Here is a 22,671-nt window from a genome sequence, read left to right as displayed (position 1 = left end):
TATTGAATACTTACTATATGCCAGGCTCTTTTACTATGCTTGAGTGTGAGTGATACAGTTGTGAACAGGACAGATAAAGCCCCTGTCCTCAGAGAGCTTATATTCCACTAGAGGTGGTGGGGGGAGATGATGAGGATTTCAAATTCATAAATGACCTATAGAACATAAACACCTAATAAGAATGGGGTAGCTTAGCTGAGATTGGAATGATAGGAAGATCTGGGAGAAGTCTAAATGTAGTTCGTCAGTAAGTAGCCCCTGAAGTGGGAAGGGCCTGGCGTATTCCTGGAACAGAAAGGCCAGGGGGGAAGGAGCATAGTGAATGTGGATGCTAGGAGCTGCAGTTAGAGAGGTATGCAGAAGCCACATTAAGAAAGCCTTTAGACCATGCAAGGAATTTCAGTTTTCCTCTAATTATAATGAGTCTTTAGAGGATTTTAAATGGGAAAATTTGATGGTTCGACTTACTTAGTTTAATGATTTGACTTATTTAAGAAAGATCAGTCTGGTAGTTATAAGGAGAATGACTTGTAAGATTAGGGCAAAACTGGAAGCAGGAAGCCAGATAGCAAACTATTTCAGTATCTAGTTAAGAGATGGTGTCTGGTATTATGGAGATGGAGTGGAGCCAGTGAACAATGACTGGCCTGGGGGTGTGTTCTGTGGCACACTGATCGCACTTGCATGTTTCCATTCTTAAGCATTTAAGATTCTGAAAGTTAAATTTTTGGAGTATCGTAGCTTAATGTGGACTCTATAAGTCTTAAGAATGTCAAATATTTCTAAAATTTTATTTTACTTTTTTTTAATGTTTATTTATTTTTGAGAGAAAGAGAGAGAGCAAGCAGGGGAAGGGCAGAGAGAGGGAGACAGAAAATCCAAGTAGGTGCTGTGCTGTTAGAGCAGAGCCCAATGCGGGGCTTGAACCCACGGACCATGAGATCATGACCTGAGCTGAAGTCAGACGCCTAACCAACTGAGCCACCCAGGTGCCCCAAATATTACTAAAAATTTTAAAAATATTTGGGGAGGATAGTGTAGCTCTTTCAGCTTCCCTTTGCTCTATGGCATAAAACTTAAGTTAGTAATTTCAGGTTCTGTGGATAAGTTCATGCCAGATTGTTCTAAATTTCCTTCTTTAAAGTTTATACTACATAAGGATATGAAAACAATTAAAAATTTCTTTTAAAAAATGTACTCAATAATTATTTTTGTTATTTTTAATGAAAAGAATGAACATAATTGCCCATGATATAAATAAAATGTATCTGCTTTTAACTTTTTGGTTTTATTTAAGTAGCATATTTCCTGGAATTTTTTTTTTCCTAGTCACATTGTTCTGATGCTTGCAGACGATATGGCATGCAACCCTAGAAATCCCAAACCAGCTACAGTGTTTAGTCACAAGAATATGGAACTAAATGTGTATGGAGATGATGTGGAAGTAGATTATAGAAGTTATGAGGTAACGTTGTTTAATTTAGCAACATTTTTGAAATGTAGATATCATTACTTTGAAGCTCTAAAATAGCAATAGAATAGTCTTTTTCTTTAAACTTTGTATATAACTGTCACTGAAGCATTGATATAATTTTGTCTCTGCAGTTCATAGGAGTAAAACTAATACAGTATGAACATTTCGTATATATATCTGGGATAGGACAACTTTATCTTAGCTTCTATGTTAGTATTTTAGTGAGTTTTCATGTTATCAACTTTTTTTTTTTTTTACAGTAAATGTATTGTTCATGTTTCATATTTGACCTAAAATATCAGGCTTTGTATTTTTAGTAAACACATTAAATGTGGAAAAATTAGAATGATTGACAAAAAACTCACCCATATTTCCACTAGAGGTAATCACTTTTAATATGCTTCCAGTGTTTTATCCATATATGATTAAAAGTCAAAATGTAAATTTGAAAGATGACATTATACTATAATTTTTTCCCTTTGAAACTTCATTTTAAATTTAATAGGTAGTGAATATGTTTAAGATTTGAAGTCTGCTTTGATGAAGTCTTCCTCACTAATCCTTCCCCTTTTACCAAGCCTACCAAAAGTAAGACACAATTTTTGGTGTCTCCAGACCTGTTTGAAGTAATTTTAAAATATCAACTCTATCTCCTGCCAGCCTGTAAGCTCTTTGAAGCCATGGCCTGTTTGTGTATCTTATACCTAGCCAGTACTTATAGCCCTTTGAAGGCACTCAGGAATATTTGTTCAGTGATTAAATGTGCATGAATATTCGACTTTTTACTTGTTTATTTAGTCATCATAAAATATAAACCAAAAATTTCCCTTCCTTGTTAGCCAACAAGAACTCTTATTAAAACATTTAGCATTTTGCTCTCTTCTGGGAAAAATGTAACCAAACATTATATACACATACATATACATACACACATGAACACACATACATACACATATACACTTACATACTCATGATCTAAGGAAAGGTCAAACAAGAAAGTTGGATAGAATTTCTGCTTTTTAAATTTAGATCTGTGTAAGATAACTTCAGATATGCTTTCAAAGAATCCTAGAGATCTACACATTTCAGGTTAGGAAATCTGGCTTAAAGTGTGATGAATTTTTTACATGTTAAAGTTACCCCTAACATAATTAAAGTAACAAAATGCATTAAAAAATCAAAGATACCTAATTTAGGGATTATTTATGGAACTATCATTATGGCTTTATTTTTATGATTCATTATGGACCTATCTTTCAAATTTTATCTAGAATTCACCAGGTAGTTGTACAGATTAACTGCAGTAGTTATAATGTTGTTAGATTTATTTACAAGTTTCTATATTTTGTATCTTCCCAAAGAATTGCCTTTGAAAAAAGATAAATAATTTTTAAGTTTTTGGGCAATATTTTGCATAGCATTTAAAGTTTTAAATTTAATTAACTGATTTTTCCCCAAGGTAGTTTTGTTAGCTGTTAGTATTTAATGGAAGCAAGTTAATTTTGAGGTATATATTTAAGGTATATATTGAATTGTGTTATATTTCTTTTTGTGTTTTATTTTCAGTTTATGCTGAGTAATTCATAGAGAAAGAAAGAGGAATGTTTTTGAAAACTAAAAAAAATTATCACGTTTCCCTGAGTTCTATTTCATTTGATTTCTTCTTCTTTTTTTTTTTTTTCAGGTGACTGTGGAGAATTTTTTACGGGTATTAACTGGCAGGATCCCACCTAGTACTCCTCGGTCAAAACGTCTTCTTTCTGATGATAGGAGCAATATTCTAATTTATATGACTGGTAATTTCAGAATTTAAATATTTAGTAAGAGAATATATTGTAACTCTTCTCAAGAAGGAATCTTCATTGAAAGAAATTTAAACATTTGTTTTGTAGTTCTCTTTTCTCATAGGACAACTTGAAATGATATTTGGAAACAGTATGAGATACTGTCCCTCAGTTTATGATCTTTATTTATTTATTTATTTATTTATTTATTTATTTATTTATTTATTTACTATTACCCTGGTAAAAACTTACTACCTTTTACTTAGGATCCTGGCTATAGCTTTGTCTTCAGTTTTGTCTCCTGTTAACCATCCTACTAAAGTATTTAATTAAAATAGCAAATCTGTCCTTCCTTTGTGTGAAACTTTACAATGGTTTCCTGTTGATGGAGTCTCAAATTTTAGTGTGTATGAAGATTATTTGAATGCAAATACTCAGGTCTTTCCTAAAATTCTGATTTAGTTTTGGTCCAGTTTGAGCTCACAGGACTGCAGTGTGTTCTGAGGGGCCATTGACGTAGACAGGTTTTTCTATTTTGATGGCCTGTGGGAAGTACCTTTTAAAAAGCTGCACAAAGGAGCTTTATAGGCATGCTAATGATGGTGCTGATATGTTTCTTACTTTACAGCAAAAGAAACAGAGACATAGAAAGATTTAAGTTATTTGCCCAAGTTAACACAGTCATTAAGTGGCAAAGCTAGCATTTGAATCCAGACAGACTGGCTCTATCCCTGTATTCTAAAGGTAATCTTCTGGTCAGCTCTCATGGGACAGTGGTTGATGGCAGTAAACACTTTGGTTTTTATGTGGGAATGACACTTCCTGGTAGTAATAGCATTCCCGGTATACACCGTGAATAGAACTAGCGTACTATGGCACCAGCTAGTGTTTGCAACCTCTTTCTCACCACAGTATTTGCCTGGTGTTTGAGAAATTTTTTTATGAAACTCACTTCTGACATAATAATGAAGCCAGTGCAAAAGTATAAATGTGTTTTTATATGATAAAATGATGAGAACTTTAAAAGATATTAGATCTATTTTTTTGCACAGTGTATCATTATTCTCTTTTTAATTGGTATAATAGAAAATTAAATTTTTCATTTTCACAGTACGTTTAATTTTAGAGTGTAAAATAACAAATGCTATTAAAATACTGCCATGAGTGAAGTAAATGCTTGTATCAGGATGTATGCAGTTTGTATTAAAAAAAAAAATGCATATATTTGATCTTTTTAACTCTTCCTACAAGGACATGGTGGAAATGGTTTCTTGAAATTTCAAGATTCTGAAGAAATTACCAACATAGAACTTGCAGATGCTTTTGAGCAAATGTGGCAAAAAAGACGGTAATTAGCAGATGATTACTTTTCATAAGATAAATTAATACCTAATTTTTCCATGGTTAGTGGATTTGTAGATCTTACTTTATGAGATTTTAATTTATTTTAATAGTTTCTTCTACTCTTAGATTTATGTTTGTTATTTCTACTGAACTGAATTATTTTTAAAAGAAACCTCAGTGTCATTAAAGAGTATTAAAAAAAAAAGTTAACCTTTTAAGATCAGCTATCTGTTATATTTAGCATTGTTTTTGGAGGAAATAAGAGTCCCACAATCAAGTTCCCCATTATGCACAGGGTTTGTGAACATATATTTATTTTCCAGCTTCAGCCTGTTGTTACTTTTTTGTACATTCTCTGACCCTCCACATGAGAGCAGTACATTATTTCTTCTTTGGAAGAAAATGCTGAAATTACAATTAATATAATATTTGTAACAACTCACATTAAGGATGATATGTTGTTAGTAATCCATGGTAAGCACCCCCCCCCGCCCCAGTTGAAAGTTGTCAATGAAAGTAAGAGAATAGAAAGCAGCAGAAGTGTTTTCAACTTGATTATCTTCAATAAAAACTTCTGGGTTACCTTCTAAACACATGGCACAGACAGGAATGTGATGCTTACTCTGCCTTCAGAGTGTTTAAAATCTAGTGTATGTACACAACTGTGCTACATGTTAAATGTAAATATTGAATTATATGCATAAGAAGAATGAACGGAGGTGTTGAAGAGGAAACTTTTGCTAGGTACTAGTTTCATCTTATTCATAGCTTACATTTATTGGATATATACTGGGTACTAAGCACTGTGTTTTATATGTACTGTCTCATTTAATTTTAATGATAACTCCATGAGGTAGATACTATTATTATTCCTGTTTTCACACGTGAGTAAATTGAGGCACAAAGAGATTAAGTAACTTGCTAGACTTTACACAAGTAGTCAGTCCAGCACTAGAATTCATTCCAAATTCCAGTCATAGGGCTGACTCTCTGAATTGTTCTAGTATACTGCCCCTCGTAACCTTAGATGTTTCTGATCTTCAGGGGCCTCCTCAGATTTTGTCTCAGAACAAATATGCCATATGAATTGTTCCTTTTGTCACATGCTTAGATATTATGGTGCAAGATTCCTTGTTTTCTTTTCTAGGTGCAATGTTAGCTGTTTACCTAGATCCAGTGTCTGAAAAACTTCTGAAAAAAGTTTCTATCTGCTCCCTACCTTCACCAGCTAGGCAATACATTTTAAAATATAGATTGACCTTACCCTACATTTTTGAAACTAATTTTCTCCATCTTCCAAATTTATTGTAAATGTTAACTACATAGTGCTATTCTCCTTTTCCCAAATAATTACACTTTTTCAAATTTAGGTGCCGTAGTACAGCTTTTTTCCTCTCCTGGGATGTGCTGTTCCTTTCTTTTTTAGTTAAAATAATTCACCCTTCCTTGCCCATGACAGACATCACCTTTCCCTGACCTGCCTTTCTTTATGGAACTAGTTCCCTCTCTTCCTTTCTCTATGCTCTTAGAGCATTTGATTTTGCTAGACTTGAAGCTCTATGAAGGCAGGGAAGCTCTATGAAGCTCTATGAAGCTCTATGGGACTGCTGTATCCCCAGCTTAGTGTGAGGCCTACTGTAGGCTCTAATAGCTATTTGTAACTCTTACCACATTCCCTTTAGTTATATGTTCATATGTTTCTCTTCCAGTTAGATTTTAAGCTTTTTGAGTATACTAAGTCATATATTTTTATTTTTTCCTGAACCTGGACTCGTTTTCTAGGACAGCATGGGTGCCAAATAACTGGTTTTTGAATTGAATATTCATTTGGATTCAAGATAAGGGAGGGGGAAAGAGTTGAGGCCGCCACTTTGTGGTACAACCACTACTCCCTGTTGAGGTAGTTTCCCTGGACAGGATTATAGCTTTGATATTTCTAATATCAAATTTGTACTGGGAATTCTGAAAACTCTCAAATTTTTAATGAAATGACTAAGATATGATTTCAAGACTTCAACATCTTATGCAAGTATTATAAAAATATTACTCTATTATTAACAGCATGATTCATGTCAAAGATATTACCACTTTTCTTTCAGCTACAATGAGCTGCTCTTTATTATTGATACTTGTCAAGGAGCATCCATGTACGAACGATTTTATTCTCCTAACATAATGGCCTTAGCTAGTAGCCAAGTGGGAGAAGATTCGCTCTCGGTAGGTGCATTCTTCCCATTTGTGAACTGCATTGTCTTTGGAATATGTTGCTATTTTGGAAATCACTTGTATGCTTTATGAATATATCTGGGTTTTTTTTAGTCTCAGACTTTTTAACACCTTAGAAGGAAATTTTTGTTGCATTTAAAACATTTTCTTAAAATGATGAGATTAGACATATACTTCTTTCTTCTGCTTTGCTTTAAAAAAATTATTGCAGTATAATTGACATACAATATTATGTTAGTTTCAGGTGTACAATATAATGATTTAATATTTGTATATATTGTAATCACTACAATGAGTCTGGTTAACATATGTCACAATACCAAAACAAAAAACAAAAAAACAAAAAAAAACATATCACCATACATACAGAATTTTTTTTCCTTGTGATGAGAACTTGTAAGATTTACTTTCTTAGCAACTTTTAAATATGCAATACAGTATTATTAACGATAGTCACCATGCTGTACATTACACCTCATGTCTTATTAAATGTATAACTGCAGTTTGTCCTTTTGGCTCCCTTCACTCATTTGGTCTTACCCCCACCTCTCATCTGCCAACCGCCAATCTGTTCTCTGTATCTATAAGGTTGGTTTTTGTTCTAGTCGTTGTTTTTGGATTACATGTATAAGTGAGATCATATGGTATTTGTCTTTCTCTGACATATTTCATTTAGTATAATGCCCTTAAGATCCATCCATGTTGCCATAAATGGCGAGATTTCATTTTTTTTATGGCTTAATATGCCGTTGTATATGCTTTGCTTTTTCATAGCATCAACCTGATCCTGCAATTGGAGTCCACCTTATGGATAGATATACATTTTATGTCTTGGAATTTTTGGAAGAAATTAATCCAGCTAGTCAAACTAATATGAATGACCTTGTAAGTATTTGCTTGATTTGATTATAGCACATAGGTCTGCTTAATGCAGTAAGTGAAGTCCTTTACTCCCCGTACTCCTGGGGTACTGTTTCATATGTTGAATGGTAGCCTTTTAAATGGTTTTGAATTTCCCTTTACAGTAATATCTCTGTCTTTACTACAGGAGGCCTCAAGCTTTAGTCCAACTAAAGTCAACTAAATTCCTTGAGGTGCTTTCTTGTTTTCATTCATTTTCTCATGCTCTTTTCTCTACCAGAAATGTACTTTTTTTAGATTCACTTATTCAAATTCTGTCTATTCTTTGGGAGTCAAATCAGATCCTACCTCCTTCAGGAAATAGCCCCATAATTCTTCCCTGTTGGATTTAAGTAAGATAAATAAAGTTTTTCAGAGATTTATTTCTCTTTTGTACCACTTATCATAGTCTGCCTTTTTCTGAACTTACTGAGTGTAATAAGATGTTGGAGAAAAGGGATTTTCTCTTACATATTTGTGTCCACCCTACAACTTCTAATACAGTGTTTTGATGTGGCTTCTTGAATTTAGTTCAATCTTTTTTCTTGACTTTTCTCTACTGATTGTACCCTTAAATTAGATCTACTCTGAAGTTGCTCTTGAAAGTAAGCAAAAGAAAAAGCTTGAAACAATTCTAGCCTGGATAATTACTGTGCATCAATGACTTTTGCTCTTATTTTTTCATTAATTTATAACTTGTTCTTGTATTCAGAAACATTTTTTTGAGTTTTGGCTAAGTGCCAGCCACTGGCTATATCCTAGTGAAAGAGGCAGACACTGTCCCTGCCTTTGTGGAGCAGGGAGAATGAAGGGGAAGCCAAGTAGATGGGGCTTACCATTTAGATAATTTTATTTTAATTAAAGAAGTTCTGGGCTCCTGGGTGGCTCAGTTGTTGAGCATCTGACTCTTGATTTAGGCTCCTGTCATGATCGCAAGGTCATGGGATCAAGCCCACGTCAGGCTCTGCACTGAGTATGGAGCCTGCTTAAGATTGTCTCTCTCTCTTTCTTCCTCTGCCCCTCTCTCCCACTCATGCGCACTCTCTCTAAGATAAAAAAAAGTTCTGCAAAATTCTGAAAACCACTGTTGTGAGCTATCATATTTGATAACATAGAACTATTTCTTATGTTTTGAAGGTTATATATTTTGATGCCTGTTATATCTTAATATGAATTTGCAAATTAAATCTTGTTATAATGCTACTTTATTAGAAAACTATAGTCACCTAAATTCCAGTTACTATAGTGGTTAAGTTTATTCCCTTTTTTAAAAAATTTTTTTATTTAAAAAAGGTTTTTTTTTTTCTTAACGTTTATTTATTATTGAGAGACAGAGAGACACATAGCATGAGCATGGAAGGGGCAGAGAGAGGAGGAGACACAGAATGTGAAGCAGGCTCCAGGCTCTGAGCTGTCAACACAGAGTCCGACGCAGGGCTCGAACTCACAAACTGCGAGATCGTGACCTGAGCCAAAGTCGGGTGCTCAACCGACCGAGCCATCCAGGTGCCCCAAGTTTATTCCCATTTTTAATTATACATTGTATATTTTATTTAATATGTGACACAGTGTCTCAAAAGTTTACCATATATGCACTTTACACTTCAGATAGATGTCTAATGGATTTAAAAAAAAATACTCTGTCTCTCTAAAATAAATAAACATTGGAAAAAAATTAAAAAATAATTACTTCTTCCATTGAAATCATACAGGAAAGACTGAAGAAACTCCTGTTTTGTTTTTGCCCACAGTTGCTGTGTGGTTTTTATTTTTTTTATTTTTTTTGTGTGTGTAGTTTTTAATAAACATTCCTCACTAATATCTTGTTTTCCACTTCCATTTTTTTAATTGAATGATTATTTTAATCTTGTTCAGTAAGAATGATCCATTTCCTTGAAGTTAAATATTATAGTGAATTGGCATGTCTCCAGATGTTGTGAACTAATACCTATTCTGTTGGATTAAATGTGTTGGGTATCAGCCGTATTCAGAGTGTACTATATCAGGTGCTTCAGGAGCAGCAAAATTAGAAGACATTGTGCTTAGCCCCTTAAAAATTTATAGTGTCATTGGTAACTGTTGCAAAGCACATTTATAGAGTATCGCCTATTATCTCAAGTCTCTGGATCCTCCAGGTAATCTTCTCTCCTCTGTGAACATCTAACTCTTGCTATGTACCTTTAAGATACTTTTGCTTTTAATATTTCTCTGTAATTGTTTATATTTGTGACGTTCCCTTGAGGCTTTCAGCTTCTTAAATAAGCAGTATAAGAACCATGCTTTATGTATCTTATTACCCCCAGAACTTAATTATAGTACCTAGTATATTTATAGATTTTCAGTGAATATTCTGAATGAATGAAAAGATATGACAACAATGCACATTTGTATGATTCCTTTAAATCCAGTGGGATTGGTCATTAAAATTTTTCTTGGAAGGGAGAGACTTTCAGGTTTGGAAGCAGAGAAGTATAGCATATTCCAGGAAAATGGAATACATGCAGAGGCACAAAAGTTGGAATATGTCATCATCCTTGTCTTTGACAGTTATATAATCTGGTTAGAGTGTGGAGATTCTGTAAGTGAAGGAGATTATGAAAAGTGAATGTTGGTAAGGCTAAGGAAACCAGAATGATATGATAAAATTTTCTTGAAGGAAGGAATAACCTCAAAGAAAGTGAAGTACAGTGGTTTTAGCAGCAAAGAAGATACTACTTTTTATCTTGTTCCCCAAGCTCATTCCACTGTGCTTTTCCTGCTTTCTTCTGCTGGTACTTAATAAAGCCCACCAAGTTGCTCATACAGGAATGCCTTCAGTATACATAGGACTTCAATCTTATCTTTGTTTATTTTGTTTTATCTTTTACTTTGTTTCTGCAACCTTTCATCTGTATCATCCTTCCTGTTTGGCATTTTACTTTCTTGTAAAATCTGTTTGGCATTTTACTTTCCCCACCCTTTTTGCCTTCACTGCTTCTTAATTTATGTCCTGATCTCTTTGTATTTCCTTTTCCTGCTTTCCTGAACCAGGAAGGCATTGTGATGTTAGGCAAATTACTTAATCTTTTAGTAGTTTAAAGTAGAGATAATAATTTTGATATACCTCAAAGTTATTGTTGGGCTTAAATGAGAATATGTACGAGTTACTTAGCACAGTAATTAAATTCTAGCTTGAATTCTAGCTGCTCTGCCCTTCCCCACCCATATCCCATCATATTGGCGATTACCTTTGCATGTGGTCTTGTCTCCACAGGTGGGCAAATGCTGTAGGCCCTAGGCCCTTACCAGCAGGCCTGTCATGGTTTTCTTCATATGTCCTGTGCTCCTGCCCAACTAGGTTATTTGCCCTACACATTTTTGCAGGCACTCCTTTAGTAAGAGAGTTATTTCCCATTGTTTCTCAGCCTTTTAGCTAAGATGGAGTGTAATATTTGTTTTTAGCAGTTTAGTATCTACTATATCTTCTATCTGAGGACAGTATATTAAATGGATTTTTGGAGCAGGGAGGTGGAACAAGAGCTTGCCCCATCCACTGCACTCATTGACCTGGTACTGTAGTACCTCTAGGAATGGTACACCCTCTCACGGGAATGGCAGGGTTGCAAATGGCAGGCTGGTGTTGGCAGGAGTCACACGCCGGCACAAAAACCAAGTAGCCAGGCTGCATGCGACTGCACATGTGTACTGTCACAGGTCGGCTGGCCTATGTGTTTGTGGCTCTCAGGATCAGTCTCACCACACTCCGTCCACCACAGGAAAGTCCTGGCTTCCTCCCTCCCCACTTGTGCCTCCATCTGTTTGTGTCACCACTCCCACAAAAGAATGCTATTTCCCATCTATAATCTACCTTTCCCTTCAGAAAATAGCTTAAATCCCACTCCCTCTTTTTTCTTATCCTCAACCTATAAAAAGTTTATCCTTTTCTGAAGCAGAATCTGTCACCTTTTTTTCTACCTTGTTAGGTTTATTCATCTCTGATGTGGCTTAAAGGCTTGAGGATAGGACCATGTCTATCAACTTCTGTATCCTTTTTGGAAGATAACAGTATGAAATATATGTAGTAGACATTTTTTATCCTTTGCTGAGTGAATGAATGACTATATGTCTATCCTTGGTAATTCACTGATCTGGAATATCAGGGGTAAGGTTAACATAGAAATTATTGTGAGATCAATGTAGAGATGAAGTCATGGTTTTCAGGCTTTATTCTTTGGAGCAGTAGAGTGTCTGGATGTGCCTTGAGTTTATTTTCATTATGGATAAACTAAGAAAGTTACTTAATTTATACAATTTATACACAGCAGGAGAACAAAGGGCCTCTCTAGTTGGGGGGAGAGGGGTGCCTGTACTTCAACTTCCTGCCTTCCAGAGCAGCTCTGCTTTCATCTTTTATATTTTGGGCTACTGTGTAATATTTTATTTGAATTTAAAGTTTTGTTTTGTTTTTTAAATGAAGCATCATGATTATAAAATGTTTGAAAGGCCATTCTGGGGGCTCCTGGATGGCTTACTCAGTTGAGCGTCTGACTCTTGATTTTGGCTCAAATCATGATCCCAGGGTCATGGAATCAAGCCACATGTTGGTCTACGAGCTGAGCATGGAGCCTGCTTAAGATTCTTTCTCCCCCCCCCCCCCCCCCCCCACTGCACTTTCTCTCTCTCTAAAAGAAAAAAAAATAATAATAATAAAATAAAACATTCTGGTAGAGCACCCCACTGAGACGAATGTAGTTGCAAAAAACCCACAATGTTTCTTGTAGTGTTACATGTGAGTTCTCAGTAAATTTAATGTCCAAAATATATTTGGTAGCATATGATTTAAAAAAACTGAATGTTTTTTTCCCTCCCTAGCCAGCTTCCCTTTTTATTACTTGTTCTAATGTCTGTATAGCTTTCTTAGAATGTCATGTACTACCATAGCAATGAAACTTTAATCTTTAGAATCAGTAGCTTCTTCAGGTTGGGAGAGCTTTAAAAATACAGAACAGTCTACTATACTGTGTTACTGATTTAATAAATGCTGTATGTATATGTGTGTATTTATTGTTACATATATCTTTTTCAGTTTCAGGTCTGTCCCAAAAGTCTATGTGTATCTACCCCTGGACATCGCACTGATCTTTTTCAAAGGGATCCTAAAAATGTCCTGATAACTGATTTTTTTGGAAGTGTGCGGAAAGTGGAAATTACAACAGAGACTATTCGTCTGCAACCAGATTTAGGAAACATGGAAAACAGGTATTCATCTTGAATTATTATTTTATTAGAATATACTAGTCTTACAACTCATAAATCTTTACGTAACATGATGTTCCATAGTAGTAAGAAATGAAAGTTGGTGTTTGTAAATAAACTACACATTTCTACCCATTCTTCACTTTATGTAGGCCCTATAGTTTTCAGGCTTATGAGCAAAAGCTATCAATATTAGGGAGAAGCTAAGATCATGATTAGGATTATGTCGTTAGCTCCAAAATACAATGTTCATAGTAGCAATTTGAGACTGGCTCAAAAGGACTAAAACTTTCCTCGTAACTGACTTTCTTAGAGCCATTACTTTTCATTAGTGGAGGTGTGCATAAAAAAGGTTTCAGAAAACCTTCATGAAAGGGCAGGTATGTGAACTTTTCAAACATTACTACTCTAATGAGTGTGTATGCTTTCACCTGTTGCAATAGAAAGTGTTTGCTACATGATGTGACACTGAATAGGAAAGTTGGCAGCTGGGTGTAATAAGGGCCCAAGGAATCCGGCAGGTACAAGGCAGATAAAGATAAAAAGGGGAAGCTCGCACCAAAAGAACATAGGAGCCAAATACAAACTTTAAATAATCATTTCCATGTTCAGAATTTCTTTGGGCTCCAGCAGTAAGGCTACTTCTCTCTCTGCCATGTATTTTGATTCCTAGAGTCTGGGTGGTTTGTGAGCCTGGTTCAGTGGTATCTTTGGTTTTTCTCTAGTGTTACATTATGTTAATCTGAAACAGTTTATCTGGAGCTATTGTAAATTTGGAGGGACTGTCTCATCAACAGGTGCCACGGTTTTGGATTTATTTGGGGGCTCTTGGCAATTCATTAGGGAAAGGAATGAGAGAGAGAGGGATATACACCCTCTCTTGGGGAGTAGATGGTATGTGAGTGTGTGGTGAGTATACATGCCTGCACACACGTGTAGGTGCGTGTGTATGCGTGTGTGAGTGCACAGACCGGAGAGAGAGATTGAGAGAAATGGGTTGACTTGGGGTATGTGAACTTTAGAAATATTTATAACGTTTCATTTTTTTCCCCTGTAAACATTTTCAAAGGAAAAATGCTTTGTTAGGATTAAATAGTGTCTCAGTTAATAACCATTTCTTGAAATATATAGATGATATATTTTACTAGGCATTTAACTTTGTTACTTGTGATGGTCTAATGCTGTCTATTGGAAACTTACACTTCTGAGAACTTTTCTGGATTGCTAACTGGCAACATAAATTACTCTCAACTTTGAAAATTTCAAAGACTTGTAATTGAGCTTATGAATGTTTTAGGAATAAGTTTAAAAATTACAAAATGAATGTTTGAAGATTTAAAATTGATATTATTGTTAATTATTTCCTATTTTGGATATTCAAAGCCTTAGGTCTTTTCCAATTTCTTATAGCTTATTGGCTTAAAAATATTTTTTAAGAGATCAGATGATATTCTACAGCATTTTTATTTGTTATTTTATTTTTTTAATGTTTATTTAGAGAGAGGGAGAGAGAGAATCCCAGGTAGACTTTGTACTGTCAGCACAGAGCCTGATGGAGGGCTTGAACTCACGAACTGTGAGATCATGACCTGAGCTGAAATCAAGAGTTGGATATTTAACTGACTGAGCCACCCAGGTGCCCCTACTTATTTGAAATACTAAATTTCACATTACTTTTGTAAAACAGCTAAATTATATCTTAACACTTAGCAACTAAAATTGAAATGTCTTTTACCAAATTCATTTTGTAATGTTCCTTGAATTTAAGCCTATGAAATTATAAGATACACCTTCTCTTAACCATCTGAACATTGCATTAATTCATTCTAAAGGCAAGGACCATCTTTATACTTTTTCCTTTACTAATTTTCTATTTTCTCCACTTACCACAATATTAAATATGCAAGAAGTATACAATAAAAAATGATTTCAATGGAATCTACTAAGTCTCATTATATGTTTTGGAGGAATGGAATTTTGGCTCATAAATTATCTTTGTGTATTAGTTCAAGAGCAGAAATTGTTGGTGCTGAAAATTATCTTAATTTATCTTTAATCGAGGAGAAAATTTTGAGCCTCAAAGCCAGGCACCGGGCATTGTTGAATTACAGCACCCTCTAGTGTTTATAAATAAATTTTATTTTGAATATTATGTACAAATGGTTTCATGATAATTGGTATATGTTACCCAATTAGGAGAATTAAATTTCCAACATGCGTCAGGAATTTTGAAATGGATGCTACAAATATTATCTCATTGTATGTAGGTAGTATTTATATAAATATGAATGGCAATCAGATATTTGTTTAGAGAAGAGTATATTCATGAGAGGTTAGATATCACAAAAAATACTTTATTAAGGAAATTATGGGTTAGGATGTGTATGTATTTTTTTCAGATCTTAGGTTAAAAATATCAATATAGTCACTGTTAGTTATTAAAATTAGCAGTTATGCTTTTAAGTTACTACTTTCTACCTGCTGGGAAACAACAGAATTGATTCATATTTCATATTTTGCATATAAGTATACTAAACAGCTATAATGGAGAATCTTAGTACATAAATTGGCTGTAGTAGCTGTATGAAATTATTGTTATGTGTCTTTTGAAATAGATATTGAGTATAATGATAAAGTTAGTAACAACACCTTGTTTCTGCTTGTGTCTTAGTAATTATGTGATTAAATTATTTGTAAAAAAATGATATAAAATAAGGACTGACTGCATTAAGTATGGCTTACATAACTTGATTCTAAACTGCTTCATCTGAGTATACACAGGTTGACTTTTGATGAGTATGGAGACAATAGCCTGCCCTCCTGAAAGAGTTGGACTTTTTAGAATCTAGTAATAAGTCCGTGTTAGCTCAGAATACCAGTTTTGTGTCCTCACTGTATAGGGAAAATAGTCTCCAGCTTGTGGATGTCAAAAGATAGACATGTTTTAGTGTTACAAAACATAGAAGTTCTAAATTCAGTAGGCATTGACCAAGAAAAAATGGAATCCAGGACAATATTAATTGCAAATGCTCATCTTTTATCCTGGTTAGTTAGATGAAAACTCACCTAGTCTGACTTCTGCTTTAGGCTTTAAATTTAGGCACTTGATTCTATTTGTGAATGGTATTTTGTTGTAATTTTATCCTATTATACTAGAATTTCTTTCTTTTTTGAAGCAATCTTCAGCAATTGAAATTTTTTTGGGCTTAGCAGGAAATTTGAGACAGGACTGTTTTCTTAACAGATTCCTTACAGACCTCCAACAGAAGGGTAAGATACAGCCTCCTCAAGGTCAGTCTGTGTTTTGAACACCAGAGTAGGCTTCTTCCAAGGGCTTGTTAAGGAAGTCCCCACCTCACATAGATCAAAGTTCAGACAGTTGCTGCCATAGTCATCATATTTTAAGCCCTTTCTATGTGCTTCATGCTTTATATGATCACATTAGCTAGGACTGTTGAGTTGTAATAATAGAATCCAACCTGAGCTACATTTTTTTTAAGGACATTTGTTATACAGATATTCTGTGTTTTATGGAACCTAAGGACTGACCCCCAGAAGGGAGTGGAAACAGGAACCAGATATCAGTCAGAAACACAGGCAGCACTCTCTCCATCTCCCCATTGTTTTAGTCTTTTCTTTCTCTTCTGCTCTGGCCACGTAGGGGATAAAATATGTGTACACCACTGCTGTGGAGATTTGTATGTCTTCTGTTGATGATAACGCCCAAACAGAGAATATAGTTGCTCATTTCCAATTCTAAGCTCTCCAGAGGGCTTCATGATTAGCCCAGCATGGGTCAGATATCCACCCTGGGTCGAGGTGGGCAGTAGTGGGATCATACAACACAAAATCGTGGCTGCTTAGGAGACCACCTCATGTTTACAAGATGAACCCCCAAAAAGGGTCTTGGGAGCTAGGTAGATATCCTGAGGCGTATTTATATTAACTCTTTTTAATCCACATGATAACTTCATGAGGCATTTTTTCATTTTGTAGATGAGTAAACTGAGGCTGAGAAAGGTTAAGAAACCTGCCTAAGGTCAAACAAATGGTAGAGCCAAGACAGGAATCTAGGAAAGCCTTATACTTCTAAGAAATATATCTTCTTATTTTATTCTCCTATAATTCTCCTATAATTTACCCTGAACTACTTGCCTTGCTTTCTTTTTAAAGGGTATAAAATATAGGATACCTGGGTGGCTCAGTCAGTTAAATGTCCAACTCTTGTTTTCAGCTCAGGTCAGCATCCCAACGTCATGGGATCAAACCCTGCATCGGGCTCCATGCTATCAGCTTGGAATCCTCTCTCTCCCTCTCTCCTCCACTCATGCTCCCTCTCTAGCTTGCTCTAAATAAATAAGTAAATAAAATAAAATAATAAAATAAATGAAATGAAATGAAATGAAATGAAATGAAATGAAATGAAATGAAATAATAGCTCAGTGAATTATCACAAAACAACTACTCGTGTAATCACCGGGACAATTGAACAATGCTGGTACACTGGAAGCTCCCAACCCTTGTGCCCTTCCCAATCTCTGCCCTCTCCCTCCTCATCAAAATTATATTACCTAAGTATGTATCCCTAAACATTATGTTTTGGTTCTTTTGCTAGCATTATGTTTTGGAGTTCGTTTATGTTGTGTACAACTATAGTTTGTCCAATTGTTTTGAGTCTTTAAAATTGAGGTATAATTTATTTACAGTAAAATCACCCTTTTTAGTATATAGTTCGGAATTTTCACAAATGCATACAACTGGATAATCACCATGCTCAACCATCACCACAAGAAATTTCCTTATGCCCCTTTCTGTCCAGTCTCTTACCAGTATCCCTGGAAACCACTGATCTGTTTTCTGTCCCCATGGTTTTACCTTTTCCAAAATGTCATATAGATGGAATCATACTTTATACCCTTTTGAGTTTGGCTTCTTTTATTAGCATAATGCATTTCAGATTCATCTTATTGTCACATGTATCAGTCGTTTTGTGTTCTTTTTATTGCTATATGCTACTTAGCAATAAAAAAGAACACAAACTACAGATGCATGAGATGCAGGTTATCCATTCACCAATCGAAGGACATTTGTTTGTGCCCACCATTTTTTGGCAATTATAAATCCACTGTAAACAGTTACATACAAACATAAGTTTTCATTTTACTTGAATAAACACTCAAGAGTAGGTTTGTTGGTTCATATAAAATGTAGGTTTAACTTTGTAAGAAGCTTCTGAACTATTTTACATTAGTCACTGTACCATTAAAAATTTTTTTTTAATGTCTATTTATTTTTGAGAAAGAGAGCACACACATGCCATTGCACATGGGGGAGGAAAAAGGGCAGAAAGAGGGGGGACAGGGGATCCCAAGCGGGTTCTGCACTTAACTCACAGACTGTGACATCTTGACCTGAGCCAAAGTCAGATGCTTAACCGTCTGAGCCACTCAGGAGCGCCATCACTATACCGTTTTGCATTCCCACAAAAGTAGTTCAATATTCTTAATTATATGTGGTATTATCTATTTAATTTTAGCTCTTCCAGTAGGTGTGTAGTAATACCATTATGATTTTACTTTGTATATCCCTGATGACTGAGGATGTTCAGCATTATTTCATGTGCTTGTTAATTCATTTTTAATGAAACATCTATTCAAGCCTTTGCTTATTTTTGAAAAATTGGGTTTGCTTTCTTCTTAATTATAAGATTTCTTTATACATTTTAGATACTAGTTCTTTGTCAGATATATGTACTGCAAATATTTTTCTTAGTCTTTGGCTTGCCTCTGTTATCCTTAATGTCTGTTGAAAAGTAGGAGATTTAATGTTGATGAAGTTCATCTATCAATATTTTCTTTATGCTTAATGTCCTTTGTGCAAGGATTCTTTATCTCACACAAGGTCACAAAGACTTTCCTTTATTTTCTTCTAGGAGTTTTATAGTTTTAGCTTTTATTAAGCTATGATTTACTTTTAAGTTTAGAGTATAGTGGTAAGTAGGGTTTGAGGTTCATTTTTTTTTTCCATATGGATACCTAGTTATTCCAGCACTGTGTATTGAAAAGATTGAAACCTTATTGGATTATGTTGGCACTTTTGTAAAAAATCACATGACCACCATATATGTGGGTCTATTTCTAGACTCTATTCTGTTGTCTTGAACTATATATCTGTTTACATGTAACAGCATTATACTATGTTGATTATTTTAGCTTTATAGTAAGTTTTGACATTAGTTTGTATAAACCCTACAAATCAGTTTTTCAAGGTTATTTTGACTATTCTAGATCCTTTGTGTTTCCATATAAACTTTAGAATCAGTTTGTCAATTTATAAAAACAAAACAAAACAAAGAAAAAAATGCTGAGATTTTGATTGGGATTGGATCGACTCCATGTTAATTTGATGAGTATGGATACCTTAACAATATTGAATCCTCTGGTTCATGAACATATCTCTACATTTACTTAGAATTCCTATAATTTCTATAATTTTCCTATAATGTCTGCATTGCTTAAGTTTTCTCTGTAGGTGTCCTCTACACTTTTTATTAAATTTATTCCTAGCTATTTTTGGTTTTGATGCTGTTTTAAGTGATATTTTAAAAGTTTATACTTTATTTGTTACTCAACTATGGAAGTGCAGTAAATGTTTATATTGTGACTATATTCTGGGGTCTCACTGAATCTAAATGTTGATCAACTCAAACCCAATCAAAATCCCAGCAGGCTTTTTTTGTAGAGATTTACAAACTGATTCCGCAATTTATATGGAAATGTAAAGGACCTACTATAGAATTTCTTATATCATTGAGTATATGAATTCTAGTCTCTATAGTGTTTACTAGGAAATCAAATAAAAATTTAGGTGTACATATTTAGTAGAAACATCTATTTTGGAGTTGGACAAAATAGACTGAGGAATATGAAACTTTGTGATGAAATACTTCACTGAATATTGCTCATGGTAGATTATAAAATGATTATGAAAGTTTATGAACCAGAGATTCACCAATGTTATTCAAGCGATAATTGATAGGATTTCTCCTCCACTATTCTACATACTACTGTGCTTTTTTAAGTGATTAATTTAGTCACCAATATAATTCTGTATTATCCTGAGCATCTTATTTGGCCATTTATTTTATATTGTTATTTGTAACTGTTAGTAACTATAGTCATTCAGGAACTTATTAAAGTGGAATTTGAGAGCATAAATTAGATGTGATTATTTGATTTATAAAGACAAAACTGATAATTAGCCTTGTCAGTTTGCATTCATTAAAGTTTTTATTGTTATAGTTTATTGTTATAGTTTCAAATGTGTTGATAATTTTATGAGCAGGTTTTTTAAAGCAGTTTAATTCACTACCTACAATTAAACAAAAACATTCACTGAGTTGGTTTATGACTTTCAAGAAATCAGTGTATGTAAATAGTATATAGCAGAATATAGTATTATATCCCTTTGTATAAGTAAAACTTCCCTGGGGTACCTGGGTAGCTCAGTAGGTTAAGCTTCCAACTTCAGCTCAGGTCATGATCTCACATTCGTGAATTTGAACCCTACATCTGGGCTCTGTGCTGACAGCTCAGAGCCTGGAGCCTGCTTCAGATTCTGTGTCTCCCTCTCTCTCTGCCCCTCCCCTGCTCACGCTCTGTCTCTCTCAAAAATAAATGAACGTAAAAGAAATTTTTAAAAAAATTTTCCTGAGTAGAAATTAGTAAATATTATGTTTCCTAGGGATACTAATTTCCAAGTAGTGTTACTAATTTTTAAAACTGATCAAAGCAAAGTTAGTTTTAATTTAAATGTGAAATATATAGAACTAAAAGTTGTAAATTGAAAATAAAGCTAAAAATGATATGGTATTTTTTATAAAATAGAACATTAGAACTTAAACTATTAAGCAATTAAGTTCTGAATTATATGGGAAAGTAGATTGTGTGAACTTTAAGGTTTAACTCTTTGATTCTATGTTCTGTGACTCACTTGGTCTCCTTACAAATGATGATATTTTGTTGCTCAATTCCAGTGAATTAAGCTTTAGTTAAATCAACTTAATGTCTGTTATCTGACATTATGGAGGATATCATAGCATAATAAAAGACACATCATTAGAATCAGTCAGCTCCTGACTTTAGAGCCTCTGCCTTTTACTAGCTGTGTACCTTAGACAAACCACATGACTTCTTCAATTCTCAGATCCCTTACCTGTCAATGGGAATAATAACTTCATTTTATAAGGTTATTAAGAGACTTAATTTTTATTTTCCTTTGAGCTCTTGGTTCTGAGCTCAAATATAGTAAAGTGCTTAATAATTGTTCAACATTACTGACAGAACAATCACATATACCAATAAAAACTTCTAGAATTCTATTTATGACATATTTTGGCCACTTGCAAAAATTATCTATTTTTCTTTTATTAATCTAGTACTAGAAAGTACTTATTTTTATATCTGGAAGTTTCTTATTTGGAGTACTACAAAGAATTGGGAAATTGTGTTTAACCAGAAGATGGCAGTAGAATTACATGTTTGTACATATGGAACACTCATTTTTTTTTTTTTTTTTTTTTAAATGCTGAAGAGGTAGTTTGTATCTTCAAATAAATTGTGATATTTGTTTCTTCAGACCAGTGACAGGAGAAAAAGACTTTTCATGTTGAATTTTCAGTTTAAAAAAGGATGATAAAAACTTTTCTCTATATGTAAGTTGTTTTGCTTTAATAAATGTAATATGGAATTTAAAAAAAATAGGTAAATAAAATCTTTTTGAATTGCTACTCTTCTGGCATATTTTAGCATATTATTAAATACTTAATCAAGAAATTGAAGGTTCATAAAAATCTTAAGGTGTGTGAAGATTATTTGTGATTGATTAGTAATAGAGATAGAGCAGTTTTCATTTATAATTTGTCAGTGGGGAAAACTGGATTCAATATTTTTATGATTTTTTTTTAATGTTTATTTTTGAGAGAGATAGAGCATGAGGGGGAAGGGACAGAGAGAGAGAGAGAAACACAGAATCTGAAGCAGGCTCCAGGGTCTGAGCTGTCAGCACAGAGCCCAGTGTGGGTCTTGAACTCAAGAACTGTGATATCATGACCTGAGCTGAAGTCGGACATTTAACCAACTGAGCCACCCAGGCCTTCCTGGATTTAATATTTTTTAAAATATATGTTTATTTTTGAGAGAGAGCCAGAGCATGAGCAAGGGAAGGGAAGAGAGAGATGGAGGCACAGAATCCGAAGGAGGCTCCATCCAAGCTGTGAGCTGTCAACACAGAGCCTGACACAGGGCACAGATTCACCATGAGATCATGACCTGAGCTGAAGTAGGACACTTAACTGACTGAGCCACCTAGGCACCCCTGGATTCAATACTATTTTTGTTGTTGTTGTTTTTAATATGTGAAATTTATTGTCAAATTGGTTTCCATACAACACCCAGTGCTCATCCCAAAAGGTGCCCTCCTCAATACCCATCACCCACCCTCCCCTCCCTCCCACTCCCCATCAACCCTCAGTTTGTTTTCAGTTTTTGAGAGTCTCTTATGCTTTGGCGCTCTCCCACTCTAACCACTCTCTTTTTTTCCTTCCCCTCCCCCATGGGTTTCTGTCAAGTTTCTCAGGATCCACATAAGAGTGAAAACATATGGTATCTGTCTTTCCCTGTATGGCTTCTTTCTTTTTTTTTTTTTTTT

At 34.4% G+C, this 22,671-nt stretch overlaps 1 protein-coding gene and 1 non-coding gene across 2 annotated transcripts in view; both read left to right on the top strand.

Moving 5' to 3' along the window:
- Positions 1-22,671, top strand: part of PIGK (phosphatidylinositol glycan anchor biosynthesis class K) — a 124,133-nt gene that overhangs the window by 38,720 nt on the left and 62,742 nt on the right. The window contains exons 4-9 of the mRNA XM_040470687.1: positions 1,330-1,465; positions 3,159-3,270; positions 4,510-4,606; positions 6,702-6,819; positions 7,603-7,713; positions 12,794-12,966. Of these exons, the coding sequence (XP_040326621.1) occupies positions 1,330-1,465; positions 3,159-3,270; positions 4,510-4,606; positions 6,702-6,819; positions 7,603-7,713; positions 12,794-12,966 (747 nt within the window). The remainder of the gene's footprint in view (positions 1-1,329; positions 1,466-3,158; positions 3,271-4,509; positions 4,607-6,701; positions 6,820-7,602; positions 7,714-12,793; positions 12,967-22,671) is intronic.
- LOC121027933 (U2 spliceosomal RNA) lies at positions 11,121-11,311 on the top strand. The gene has a single exon (XR_005789013.1). It is a non-coding gene; the product is annotated as a U2 spliceosomal RNA (small nuclear RNA).

This window comes from Herpailurus yagouaroundi, unplaced genomic scaffold (genome assembly GCF_014898765.1).
Source record: "Herpailurus yagouaroundi ecotype Mexico unplaced genomic scaffold, PumYag 77, whole genome shotgun sequence".
In the NCBI taxonomy this organism is placed as follows: Eukaryota; Metazoa; Chordata; class Mammalia; order Carnivora; family Felidae; genus Herpailurus; species Herpailurus yagouaroundi.
Note: the sequence above shows the minus strand (reverse complement) of the source record. Positions and strands in the feature narration are given on the sequence as shown.